The sequence below is a fragment of the Sinocyclocheilus anshuiensis genome, unplaced genomic scaffold, assembly GCF_001515605.1.
Source record: "Sinocyclocheilus anshuiensis isolate Anshui unplaced genomic scaffold, SAMN03320099.WGS_v1.1 scaffold183, whole genome shotgun sequence".
NCBI lineage: Eukaryota > Metazoa > Chordata > Actinopteri > Cypriniformes > Cyprinidae > Sinocyclocheilus > Sinocyclocheilus anshuiensis.
In genome coordinates this window covers 2,090,006-2,102,585 of record NW_015548309.1, presented here as the reverse complement: position 1 = coordinate 2,102,585, position 12,580 = coordinate 2,090,006, and the positions used below count along the sequence as shown (strand labels likewise).

General features: G+C 35.2%; 2 protein-coding genes across 2 annotated transcripts in view; one reads left to right on the top strand and one right to left on the bottom strand.

The window, feature by feature from the left end:
• The window catches only part of LOC107656337 (ADP-sugar pyrophosphatase-like), a 72,846-nt gene that overhangs the window by 31,154 nt on the left and 29,112 nt on the right, over positions 1-12,580 (bottom strand). The window lies entirely within an intron of this gene.
• LOC107656221 (calcium/calmodulin-dependent protein kinase type 1D-like) overlaps positions 8,966-12,580 on the top strand; it is a 26,160-nt gene continuing 22,545 nt past the window's right edge. The window contains exons 1-2 of the mRNA XM_016443984.1: positions 8,966-9,027; positions 11,469-11,600. Coding sequence (XP_016299470.1) covers positions 8,966-9,027; positions 11,469-11,600 — 194 coding nt within the window. The remainder of the gene's footprint in view (positions 9,028-11,468; positions 11,601-12,580) is intronic.

The following is a 12,580-nucleotide window of genomic DNA, read 5'->3' as shown; positions in this document are numbered from 1 at the left end:
CGTAGATGAGTGTCAGTATGAATCACACACCATTATAAACTTTTTTACTGTTAGTGTGCACAACAATGAAAACTTATTTGAAGCGTGGGGCTGATCGCAAACTCATTTCTGAAACACAGAGAGCTGCCTACCTAGACAGCACTTTTAAGGCATCATAGGTGGACTCCTGAAGTGAAGTCTGCTTCAGGCAGTAAGATACCTTGTTCTGGCCATGACGTGACATGATATAAATCTTTTCCATGTAAATCTGAGATTTTGTCTTAACCAGCGACAAGGAACAAGTAACAGGACATTTTTAGATGTTTATGTATTTCAGCAGTGTTGGGCTGGAAAACTCCGCCCACAGTAAAATCTCATTGGTCCTAAATCCTTCTCAGTTTGACTGTATATGAAAGATTAAATATCACATATTTCCTTTGGAGATAAGGCAATCCCAGAATACATTTTGCTCCAAGATTTTCTGACAAATTTAGAATTTTTGAAGGAAATGCATACTTTTATTAAGTGACAGTAAAGACATAAGTAATTAATGCTGCACTATTTGGGATAAAAATCCCAATTGCATAAAATTGAAGAAAAAAAATTGTGATTGCAATTTAAAATACAATTTTTAAAAAACTTCCAGAGGCGGGTTGCATAAAATGCTTAGACTAGTCTTAAAAAGCCAGTCATCTAATTTATTTTCTTCAAGACTGGTCATAACTTTTTAAAGTCAGTTACATAAAGGTAGATTGGTATAATGTGAATCCAAAAAGTAAGACTAATTACCCCTTGGCTAACTGCTAGTTGGTCAAACTAGTTTGTATGTTGAATGTAAAATGAATGTTGTTCTTTTGAACTTTCTATTCATCAAAGAATCCTGAAAAAATGTATCACTGTTTCTGCAAAAATATTAAGCAGCAGATGTCTTCAAGATTGACAATAATTATAAGAAATATTTTTTGATCACCAAAACAGCATATTATTTTTAAATTGTAATAATATTTTTTTTTTTTTTAGTTTAAAAAAATGCAGCCTTGGTAAGCAAAAATAACTTTCAAAAACATTTAAAAAAATATTACTTTTACTTACTTTTACTCTTACTTCCTCTTACTTAACTTTTAAATGGTATATTTATTTCAAAAATAGTTAAAGCAGTCCAAACTAATTACAAAATTGTCTGTTGTTTAACATTAGTGTACGCTATGCATTGTAAATTTTCTTTGTGTATTATTGCATATTTAGCTTAGCGACATGCTAACGTCAAACATTTGGAATCAGTTGTGATTGTATCACTCGTAATGTTCGAATAACATTATTTTATGTGGTGTGTGGAGTTGCTGTCTATGTTGGACAAATTAGGTTACACCAGCAAAAGTCATTCTTAAGGGTTACACTGAGTAGAAATAAATCCTTTAGATGCTTACCACAGTTTTAGGATGCTGCCTAAGAAGGCAGCTTCTTATGTAAGCAGTAAAAAGCATGGCAGCACACTAGGTTTTGGATCAGAGCTTTAGTCTCATATTTCTATGCACTCACTGTTATTAAATCAAGTAATGATATGCTATAGTTTCTCTGGGAGCATGAAATACAGTATGCAGAAAGGCTTTCTCATTAAACACTGTATGGCTCGTTTTCTTTAGCTATGAACAGATGGATGTCAAATCCCCTGCCATTACTAAAGGAAGGGTGATACATTATTTCGGACAGTTAGATCAATAAAGCATCTCACTACAGCTGCAAGGTTTCCTAACAACAAGCGTGCAGGGTACTTTGATCTGATCCGAACATTCCAAGTATTTTTGAATATTTGAAATGCTTTCGAAACATTCCAAAAACATGTTTTCTGTAGATATCAGAACAACTAATTAATGTCAACTACAGATACATGTTCACGAATGTCTAAATGTGAACAGATCAGTGGTTGAATTGTTGCACACATACATCAAAGCTGTTGACGCTTCCAACAGTTCATTTACTTTTGCAGTGCAGACTATTGATCGCTGCAGCCAAAGAAACCAATTGCAATGATTAATTGTCTGAAGTTAATAAATTATGAGTTCTGTGTGCCTTTGTGTGTGTGTGTTAGTTTCGGGGTTTGGTTGATGAATTGTTGGGTTAGACAATTTAAAGGAATAGTTCACCCAAAATGAAACTTTGCTGAAAATGTACTTACCCTCAGGCCATCCAAGATGTAGAGAAGTTTGTTTCTTCAGTGGAACAGATTGAAAAAAAAATTTGCATTACATCACTTGCTCACCAATGGATCCTCTGCAGTGAATGGGTGCCGTGAGAATGACACTCCAAACAGCTGATAAAAACATTACAATAATCCACAAGTAATCCAGTTGATCAAATAACATCTTTTGAAGCAAAATACTGCATGTTTGTAAGAAAAAAATCCATCAAGAGGTTTTTAACTTAAAACTGTTGCTTAAAATATAAGTCCTCCATCTATATTATTGCTTTATTCAGTGAAAGTCGTCATGTCTGAATCAGGAGAGAAATATGCACATATCAAGCACTATTTACAAGAAAAAACAGTACAAAACTTTTTTTTATTTTCTACTAGAGGAACCATTATTATGGACTTGTGTTTTGGTTAAAACACCTAATAATGGATTTGTCACTTACAAACTTTTTGCTTCAAGACATTAACTGATGGACTGGAGTCATGTGAATTACTTCTAGATTATTGTGATGTTTTTATCAGCTGTTTGCACTCATTCTGACGGCACCCATTCACTGCAGAGGATCCATTGATGAGCAAGTGATGTAATGCTAAATTTCTTCAAATCTGTTCCTATGAAGAAACAAACTCATCTGGACGGCTTGAGGGTGAGTACACTAAGAGCTAATTTTCATTTTTGGGTGAACTTTTCCTTTAAATGGTCTCAAGCTAAGACAGTTTCTGCACCCTCAAACACAGCGTTTTCCTGCAGGTTATGTTGTTTTAAATTACATCTTCCCTGGGTTTGTTTGTTTATTTGGCATCTAATGTGAGAATTCAGCACCACACAGTATGTGTAATAGTTTTTACTACATATTCCAACCTAGACTGTAATTGCTGCCGTGGCAACAGCACTATTTAATTTATGATGGGTGTGAATGTGTGTCTTGGGGCTGGTGTAAACGTTCATCTAATCATCTAGCATGTGTATGTGTGCTTGTACACATTCACATGATCAATGACTCTAAATCTTCACAGCTCCTGCGTCAGCATAACCTTTTGCGCAGAAGGACTCTGATTAAACTATATATTCAATATTTACTACCTGTCATGTGATCATGTGATCTTAGGCGCAGCTACAATATCTCATCTTCTATACAGGAAGTACATACATTCCTGGGGGAAATCGAATGTGCACTAATCCATTCACTAATCCACATGATCCTCTGTGTGGACTCTAATTAGGAAAACTAACCCCTTCGTCACCTTGTCACTGCAGACTCAGAAACTGATACTTTCTAGTAATATGTATTTATATAGTACTATAGTAGATACTTCTTGTAGTGAATATTTGTCAAAATGCAATAATGTAGTAATACATACAATGGTTGAAATGTACAGAGTACTACACTACTTACAGAAGAGAAATTATGGGTACTGTTTATCCTAATGTGTTCATGTTAGTTTCAGGTTTTGGTTGATGAATTGTTGGGTTAAATGACTTTAATGGTCTCAGGTCTCAAGATGTAGCTTCTGTACCCTCAAAACACAGCGTTTTCCTGCAGGTGATGTTGTTTTAAATTTGATCTTCCCTGGGTTTATTTGTTTATTTGGCATCTAGTGTGAGAATTCGGCACCACACAGTTTTTACTACATACAAATGTATACATATTACTACATATTTATTTATACATATTTTGACCTAGAATGTAATTGCATACTTGTAGTAATACATACAGAGGCTGAAATGTATACTACAGGGTACTACACTACACATAGAAGAGACTAATACTATATTGTACATAAATATTTACTGTCAATCATTTTCACTAGGAAAGTAAACTTTAGAAAATTCAAAGGATGGAGATTTGAGTTGTACATTTTTATGTCAAATTTATGTTGGTAAAATTGTTGATGGAAAAGATAAATGACAGTTTATTACATTTGTTATATGATAGAAAAAGACACATTTTGAATTAAACGTGTATTTCAAGAGGCCATGTGACAGTTTGAAATACTTAATATTGAATTGTGTTCATTTTACATTCTATTTTTTTTTAATAGTAGCCAGGATAATGTATACTGCATAGTATCCAATAGGCAGTAAAAAAAAAATCTGTTTAAAATCTCCATCCTTGAATTTTCTAGGTAAAGTTTTTGGAAATATTTTAATTGTTGGTGACATGACAGTTTAATACTATCATGACACTGAAAAAGATACACACTTTTTTTTTTAAATTAAAGAATCCCTGATTTTATCTGCTTCAAATATTGGCCAAATTAGGCTAATAGCAATCATTTTAAATATTATTGGTCCTTACAAATATATTGCACATCCATAGTGTATACTACACATTGGCTTTCCCATTTCCTCCTCTCTTCTGTCCACTTAATGAGAAAAACTTGAAGTAAATTGTTTCTGTCAGGTTCAGCTGCTGATCTGTTAATCTGAGTGTGGGTCAGATAGAAAAGAGGAAGTGGTTTGGAGCTGTGCTGAGATTATCTAGTAGGGATGTAACTTTTATTTTTAACATGAGAAGTGGAGCATTATCTTTCTGTCTGGTTTTGTGAGACTTTGGAACCACGTCCAAACCAACCCTTGGGCTTATAGTTTGACACACAGGGAGAGACACATACTGTAATCATGTTCTCCAGTATTTTCTGGGTGATATGCAGCTGGTGATTTTATGGAGCCAGTGTATAGAAGTGGGTGGCATTAAAACACTCACAGGATGCTGTGCAAAAACAACCTCTGAGTCTGCTTAATTCAAAGTTGTGTTTTGCACCTCTGTTTTAATGGGAAATTGGACAGCTCTAAACAAGAGATTGAGGCCTAGGCAATCAATTGCACTGGATTTCTGTTCTTGCTTTAATATCCTTTGGCAGTGGGAGTGATTCCTTCAACATCAAACGGAATGGAGGAAAAAAGCTTACGAATACTTAAAGCAGAAAATAATTGAAATAAGCCATTGTATCTCCAATAGTGATTTGCAAAGTAGTTTTTTTAATTTGCAAAATAATGAAGACTGTTTTTATGCCCTCGGTTTCTCATTTCTAAGGCTTTTTATGTTCACTTAAGTAGTTGCTAGTTGATTACATCATTAGTCTCTCCATGTACTTTTCTTTAGAGTGCTGTAACAAAACGGATTGGGACTGAAGGGTCAGACAAAGGGAAGTGTCTAAGATGCATGAATACCCAAATTCACCATTCACTGCAACATTTATTGACATCAGGTTAATGAGTGACTGGGAACGTGCTGAAATGGAAAATATTTTGCAGTAGGGAGGAAGTCATTTAAAGTAATTTATTACCTGTATCTTAAATCAAGATTTTACTGCATACAATGATTATACTACTTAAAATGGCACTTGTTAGCACATTTCCACATTGAGTACTTTGAGGAAACATTTTTAGGGATACTGTTGAATGATTTTTTTTGTTTATGTTTGGTTTATTCATGTTTGGCTTATTATAATCACTCTGATATCCCACAAATCTTTGTGTTTTTATGAAGTCAACTGTGTTCAGATAGCATACTATCACTGTAGTATACACTGTGCATGCTGTGCACAGTATGTACATTTTCTGTTTGCATGCATTATATACCTACTACATTTGAAAAAAATGAGCACTATACAAATCACACTGGGTAGAATATTGTATCCCACAATGCAAACACACTCAATTTGACATCATGTCCAGTGTAATGATAGAATGAAAATATCAAATATTTTTAAAATCTCATTATGTAGTTGGACTACCAAAACATTAAGACATTTTAAAACAAAGTTGGACTAAAATAAAAAATAGCAATAATATGATTTTATATCTGGACGACATTTACCAAATTAAACTCACATGTAATAAGGTCATGTGTTGAAGTGTTAATTGCTTCATTGTGTACTGTTTCCCCAACAGTTTAAAAAAAATAGTATCCAAAAAATTCTGTTAAACAGTAATATTGTGAAATATTATTATAATTTAAATGAACTGTTTTCTGTTAAATCTATTTTAATCTATTTTATCAAATGTATTTTATTCCTTTGATGGCAAAGATGAATTTTCAGCATCATTACTCCAGTCTTCAGTATCACACAATCTTCCAGAAATCATTCTAATATGCTGATTTGGTACTCAAAAAACATTTCTTATTATTATCAGTGTTGAAAACCATTGTGCTGCTTAATATTTTTGTGGAAACCTTATACATTCTTTTCAGGATTCTTTGATGAAAGTTTAAAAGAGCATTTTATTTGAAATAAAAATCTTTATAAATCTTTATAGCTTTATTGTCACTTTTGTTCAATTTAATGCATCCTTGCTGAATAAAAATATTAATTTCTAATTTCAGAGTTACTGACCCCAAACTTTTTGTGGATTTGGAGGAGGACCAATGTCATTTGAGACCATTTGGTACTTTCCTCCATATCATTTCAATGAAAGCCCACACAGATGGTTCCCTTTTTTAATTATATATCTGTCAGCTGAGCTTTTCACTTAAGCTTGATGTTTTAACATGATTTCATTATTTTTTTTTTCTGATGCATAGTGTAATTATCATTAATTGAGGCCGTGTTAATCGTAACTCAATCCTGTCCTCTTTAAACCAGTTCTCATTGTCTGTCTATTTCTCTCTCCAGTTTAGGCTGTAATAAGTGGATGTTATGTGTATAATTTGTCAACTGTTCCCTTGAGGAGAACGCAGCAGCACAGAAGCCCTTCCAGCGAGGATGTGCGACGTTTGCGCACACATGAGTCATTGACTGACAATCACTCTGTTCCCTCCTGTATGAACACTTGTCGATACATATTGACATACAGTTTCCTCAGCAGCGGTCTAACTCACACATACATACGCAAATAGCACCAGGAAACTCCATAGCATTATTTCCACACAAATCACACAAAATTCCAGTCATTCGGCACAAGCCGAGCCGCTGCCCTCATTTTAGAAGCACAAATTGAAACACATTTACAAACACACAAACTCATTTTTCTGCTCGCTTGTTTGCTGCCCTCTCTCTCGCAAAGACGTTACATCACAAGCGCAGCTGGGGTTTCAATCTGCAGCTGCACTTGTGGATACAGAAATGATATGCCCGGTGTTTTATATGTGTGTGTGGGTCTTGCTGGTTTGACTGTATCTAGTTTGATTACGATTCGGCGAGCCTGTCGCAACATGCCTGCCATGCGCACAGGCACTAAAAAACACACGCTTGATTACATCTGACAGGTAGAGGCTCTCACAAATCATATAAATCTACCCCTTGTCACTCTCTCACCTGTGGCCTGAAATTAATGTCATTTATGAAGTGTGTGTGTGTAGACGTGTGGTTGAGTGTGTGTTGCTGCCGGTTAGGCTGCAGTGGCAATGCGTGTTGGAGGCTTCATTCACATTTTCTCTTCACCGTTCATTCATCACGACTTGCTCTCCCGCTACGTGCCTTTATAATTTAAATAAAACTTTAAATAATATTAAAAAGGAAAATATCAAAATAAAAACAAATTTAAAATATTAATAAATACTATAATAGTATCTCAAAGATACTAAAATAACAAAATTGCTGAATAACTATATCAGTGAAACTAAAATGACACTGTTTTACAGTGTAAAGAGAGTTTATATTATACAGCAAATAAAATATAGACAAAATTACTGAATTTAAATGCATGCATTTTATACAGTATTTCATTAAAATTCACTGAGAGATATTATCAAGGCTTTACATTTAGGAACTGACAGTAGGTGAAAATGAACCTGAACCATATCCAGAGACCTAAATATTATAGACTTGGAGGAGGGTGCTTTTTGACTGCCTATAGCAAATATCTGGAACAGCCTACCAGCACCCTAGCAACCACCCAGAACACCATTGCATTGTGGTGTCAAATGTACAGCCATTTATTTCATGCCTGTTTTATTAACAGTACAATCACAGTATGTTGTCCTCATCATTTGCCCCCTTTTGCTTAGTTCTACCTCTTTCCTTGTGTGAAAGGCAGTACAGAGGTGACGGTTGCTGGGGAGCTTAGAGGAGTTGATTTTGGCTCCGGTGTTGCATGCTTGTTGTTAACAGTCCAGCCTGAATATGTCTTATGACTCATGTTCATGTTGCATTGAACAGAGCTGAGAAAATATGACAGACTTAATCAGGGATTAATTTGGCAGGGGTGTGTGTTATGGATGGTAGTTGCAAAGACTATCTCTATACTCATTTCTGTATATTTAATCCTATCTGAGATTATTCTTTCTTCAAACACACACATTCATATAGAAGCGAAAAAGAAAACGCTAAGCAAGTGAATCTCACAAAAACACGTATGGGTTATATTTCATCTCAAAATCAAAAGGAAAATTATATTTATAAGAAATTATATTTTATTTCAGAAAAATCTGCCTAACTAAGATGTTTTACATTGTGACATTAATTTCATGAAAAATAAACACACACACACACACACACATATATATATAATACATGTATTGATATAATACATGTCTTGTTTTAATATCCAATTATAAAATGTGTATTAATATGTATTAAGATATGTTAAGATAAGATATATATCTTGTTTTATAATATCCAATATAACATCCAATTATAAAATGTTTCCTTAATTTTCCCTTTTGAATTTGGGATGAAATATGTCTTAAGATATGTTCTTTATCAACTTTGTAAGATTAACACAAGAACCAACATGATAGAAGATATCAGAAACATGAAAGATAGGCTTTACATGCACACAAAGAGCAACAAAAATATTGCGTGTGTGTGACTTGGTAACAGGAAGCCTCTGTGGCCACATGTCCAGTCATGCTGAAGAGTGTGTTTGGTGTATACAGCAGCAGCATCAGCAGCAGCAGCATAGCAACAGTGTGAGATTGCCTAAGCAAATATTCCCTAATTCTTTGCTCAGCGTTTTAAAAGCTTTTACGTGTGCTGGCAGATGGCAGATGAGATGGAGATTTTCTCAGGGACCTCATCAGCAAATGGGTGTTCTCAAATCTCAGGCCACTCATTACTTAATTCAGCTGAACTCTGAGATCTGTTGGACATGTTTTAGTTTAAATGAAAAAGTAAAGGTCGGTAAACTTATACTGATCTCATTCTCAGTAAGCACAGGATTCAAGCTCCAGGTGTGTTAGCCAGACAAGCTCTATCAGTGACAGTACGAGGGGAGAAGATGGACCACTCGTAGATTAATGAATGGGAGAAATCACAGTGGTAAATACCACTCAGTCCCACCTTTATGTTAAAAAGGCAGATCACCTTGTTAACTTGAGTTTTTTAGTATAATGCTCAAGTGCAAACAGGTTTGTTTGTTTTTTAAACGTGGCCAATGGCCATGTTGTTAGAATTCAGTACTCATTTTAATTTAGAATTTAGTTAAATTGTGGCCTACATTCCATCGACAGTATACTTGTTCCAGGTTCAGGCCTTCTGGAGTAACCTGAGGTTAAGTTCCTTGCTCAAGGGCACTGGCAATAACTTTACCGAACTTACAGAAAACTTTAACACCACTCTGCTGATGCCTTGCGAGCACTGGTGTTTCCTTCGGGAAATGCAAATCTAGTTTGTAAATATGTGTGTTTGTAGAGTCACTATTGAATAGTGTATGAGAACAGAAAGGACAACAGAAGGCTTTTAGCACCCGTGTGTAGATGCTGATGCCTGTAAACTATTTAATCACACTCAGTGCTTCAGAGACTGTCTGGCCAGTGTGCCACATTCATTTGTGTTATCGACTGTGTGCTGTAGCCTTAATTCATCTCCTGCGAATGACAGTATGTGCAGCACTCCATCATTAAACATGCCATCATCTGACATATACTTGATGTATAAACAAATGCACACTCGTGAACATACACTTGGAAATGTTAAATGTTAGACTTAAAGCAACAAACACAGTTTCACTATGCAGCCTGGAATTATAAATCACACCGTGTTCGTTTGCTCAGGCCAAAAGAGAACCGGACTTCCTACTGAGCCTGGTTTCTCCTAAGGTTTTTTTTCTCTACTTTTTCTCCACACCTGATGGATTTTGGGTTCCTTGCCAGCATCGCCTTTGGCTTGCTTAGTTGGGGTTTAAAAGATCCTTAATATTCAGTAATATTATTGTGTTGACTGCAGTGACACCATCGGATGAGAATAAAACTTGAACTGACTTGAACAGAGCTGAATACTGACACTGTTGTCTTCTGTAGAGCTGCTTTATAGCTGAATCAAATTTATTTCATAATTGATGAATTTTGCGACATTTACACTGAACTGAACTGAATTGACTCGAGCTGAATAACGACACTACCGTCTTCTGTAGAGTTGCTTAAAGCTGAATCAAATTCATTATATAACTGATGAATTTTGCAACTTCGACAATGAATTGAACCGACATTGAACTGACTCAAGCTGAATAACGACACTACCGCCTTCTGTAGAGCTAACAGCTGAATATTCATTCGACCTTCAGCGAGTCCGTTCATTGTTGATTCAATTCAGTTATTACATGTTGATGTTGCAAAATATCAATTATGAACGAATCGACACTGAATTTAAATGAAATGAATCAACATAAAAGTGGCTTGCTGAATACTAACACTATTGTCTTCTGTACATTCGCTTATATCTGAATCAAATTCATTTCATAATCGATGAATTTTGGAACATCAACATTATTAAACTGAATTGAATCAACACTGTACTGACTCAAGCAGAATAATGACACTATTATCTTCTGGAGAGGTGCTTATAGCTGAATTGAACTTGTTTCATAATTGATGAACTTTACACAGTTATTGAACTGAACTAACACTGAACTGACTTATGAAATAATGACACTATTGTCTTTTTAGAGCTTCTGTAAAGCAGAATTTGAATTTGTTTAATATTTTCCTGATTAATATTGTGATACAGCTTTGAAACAATCTGTATTGGAAGAAATGCTAAATAAATTAAGACTTCACTATGAAAACACTGAGGTCCAGTGAAAATACTCAATTGTTTGCATTCTTCAAAAAAAATGTAACATTACTGTGAAAGTTTTAGATAGTTAACCTCATATTCTAAAATTCAATATGTAATGATTACCATATTCATATTTACATGATATTAAAAAAATTACAATAGCATTACCATGGTCCAAAAACATGGTAATATAAAGTTTGGCTAAGAGGCAACACTAATATTTCATTTTTTGACTATCAATTGCTTCTGTTCTACTACATGCATTAACCTGTAGCATCCAACTAACACTGTCTATATTTCCCAGCTCTGAAATCAAAAATGAAGCCATGAACTCTCTTTTCTCTCTCTTTTAAAGGGGTGCGTTTTCAGAGGTGGTCCTGGCAGAGGAGAGGTCCACGGGAAAGATGTTCGCTGTGAAGTGCATCCCTAAAAAAGCGCTGAAGGGGAAGGAGAGCAGCATCGAGAATGAGATTGCCGTTCTACGCAAGTGAGTTCCATTTCCCGCACCTCGCTCCCGTATCACACCTGTACCCATGGCAACAGCATCACCTGTCTCTTCCACACTCATTCCCTCAGTTTGCCAGTTGATAGGAGCTTGTTTGCCTGAGGTTTGACCTCCAGTTACCGTGGTAACTCCGGTGCCCTTGTCCAATTACAGCAGGGAAGCTCCCGCAGATGTTCTCTCTCTGTGAAGCCACATGCGTGCGAACCATGTCCATGAATGTGAACAGAGGCTTTGACTGTGTTTAGAATGAAAAATAAGTGCATGCTTACTGCATACTGAATGCACAGTATATAGCTATTATTGCACGCTTAGCTATTAGTTTTAAAAGATAGTATGTGCAGCAATAAACACGAGTATAGTAGATACAATTTTTGCTATAAATCCAATTTTGTGTAAAAAATTCTGTAATTTCAAGTAATTTTAGTCCAATCACACACTGCCTTTCAAAGATTAATTTTTTTAAGAAATGAGTTATTTTATTCAGTAAGGATACATTAAATTGATCTATATTTTGATATCATATTTGGAATAAATCCAATTTTATGTAAAAAAATTAAAAAACTGTAATTTCAGCCAGTTTTCGTCCAATCACACACTACCATTTAACAGTTTGGGGTGTAACCAACGTAACTAAGTGTAAACAACGCTGATTACACAGATTACATTCATGTGCGCGCTTTCTCCCCCGAAAGTAAACAACGCTAATTACAGTGTATTTAACAATTCTTCTCCCCCGAGTTACGTCTTCCGCCATTTTGGAGAGTACCCAAGAGCGTAATTGACACGCTCTTGGGTACTCTCCAAAATGGCGGAAGACGTAACTCGGGGGAGAAGAATTGTTAAATACACTGTAATTAGCGTTGTTTACTTTCGGGGGAGAAAGCGCGCACATGAATGTAATCTGCGTAATCAGCGTTGTTTATGCTTAGGGGAAAGCGTGCGTATGTGTTGTGATACTCTAA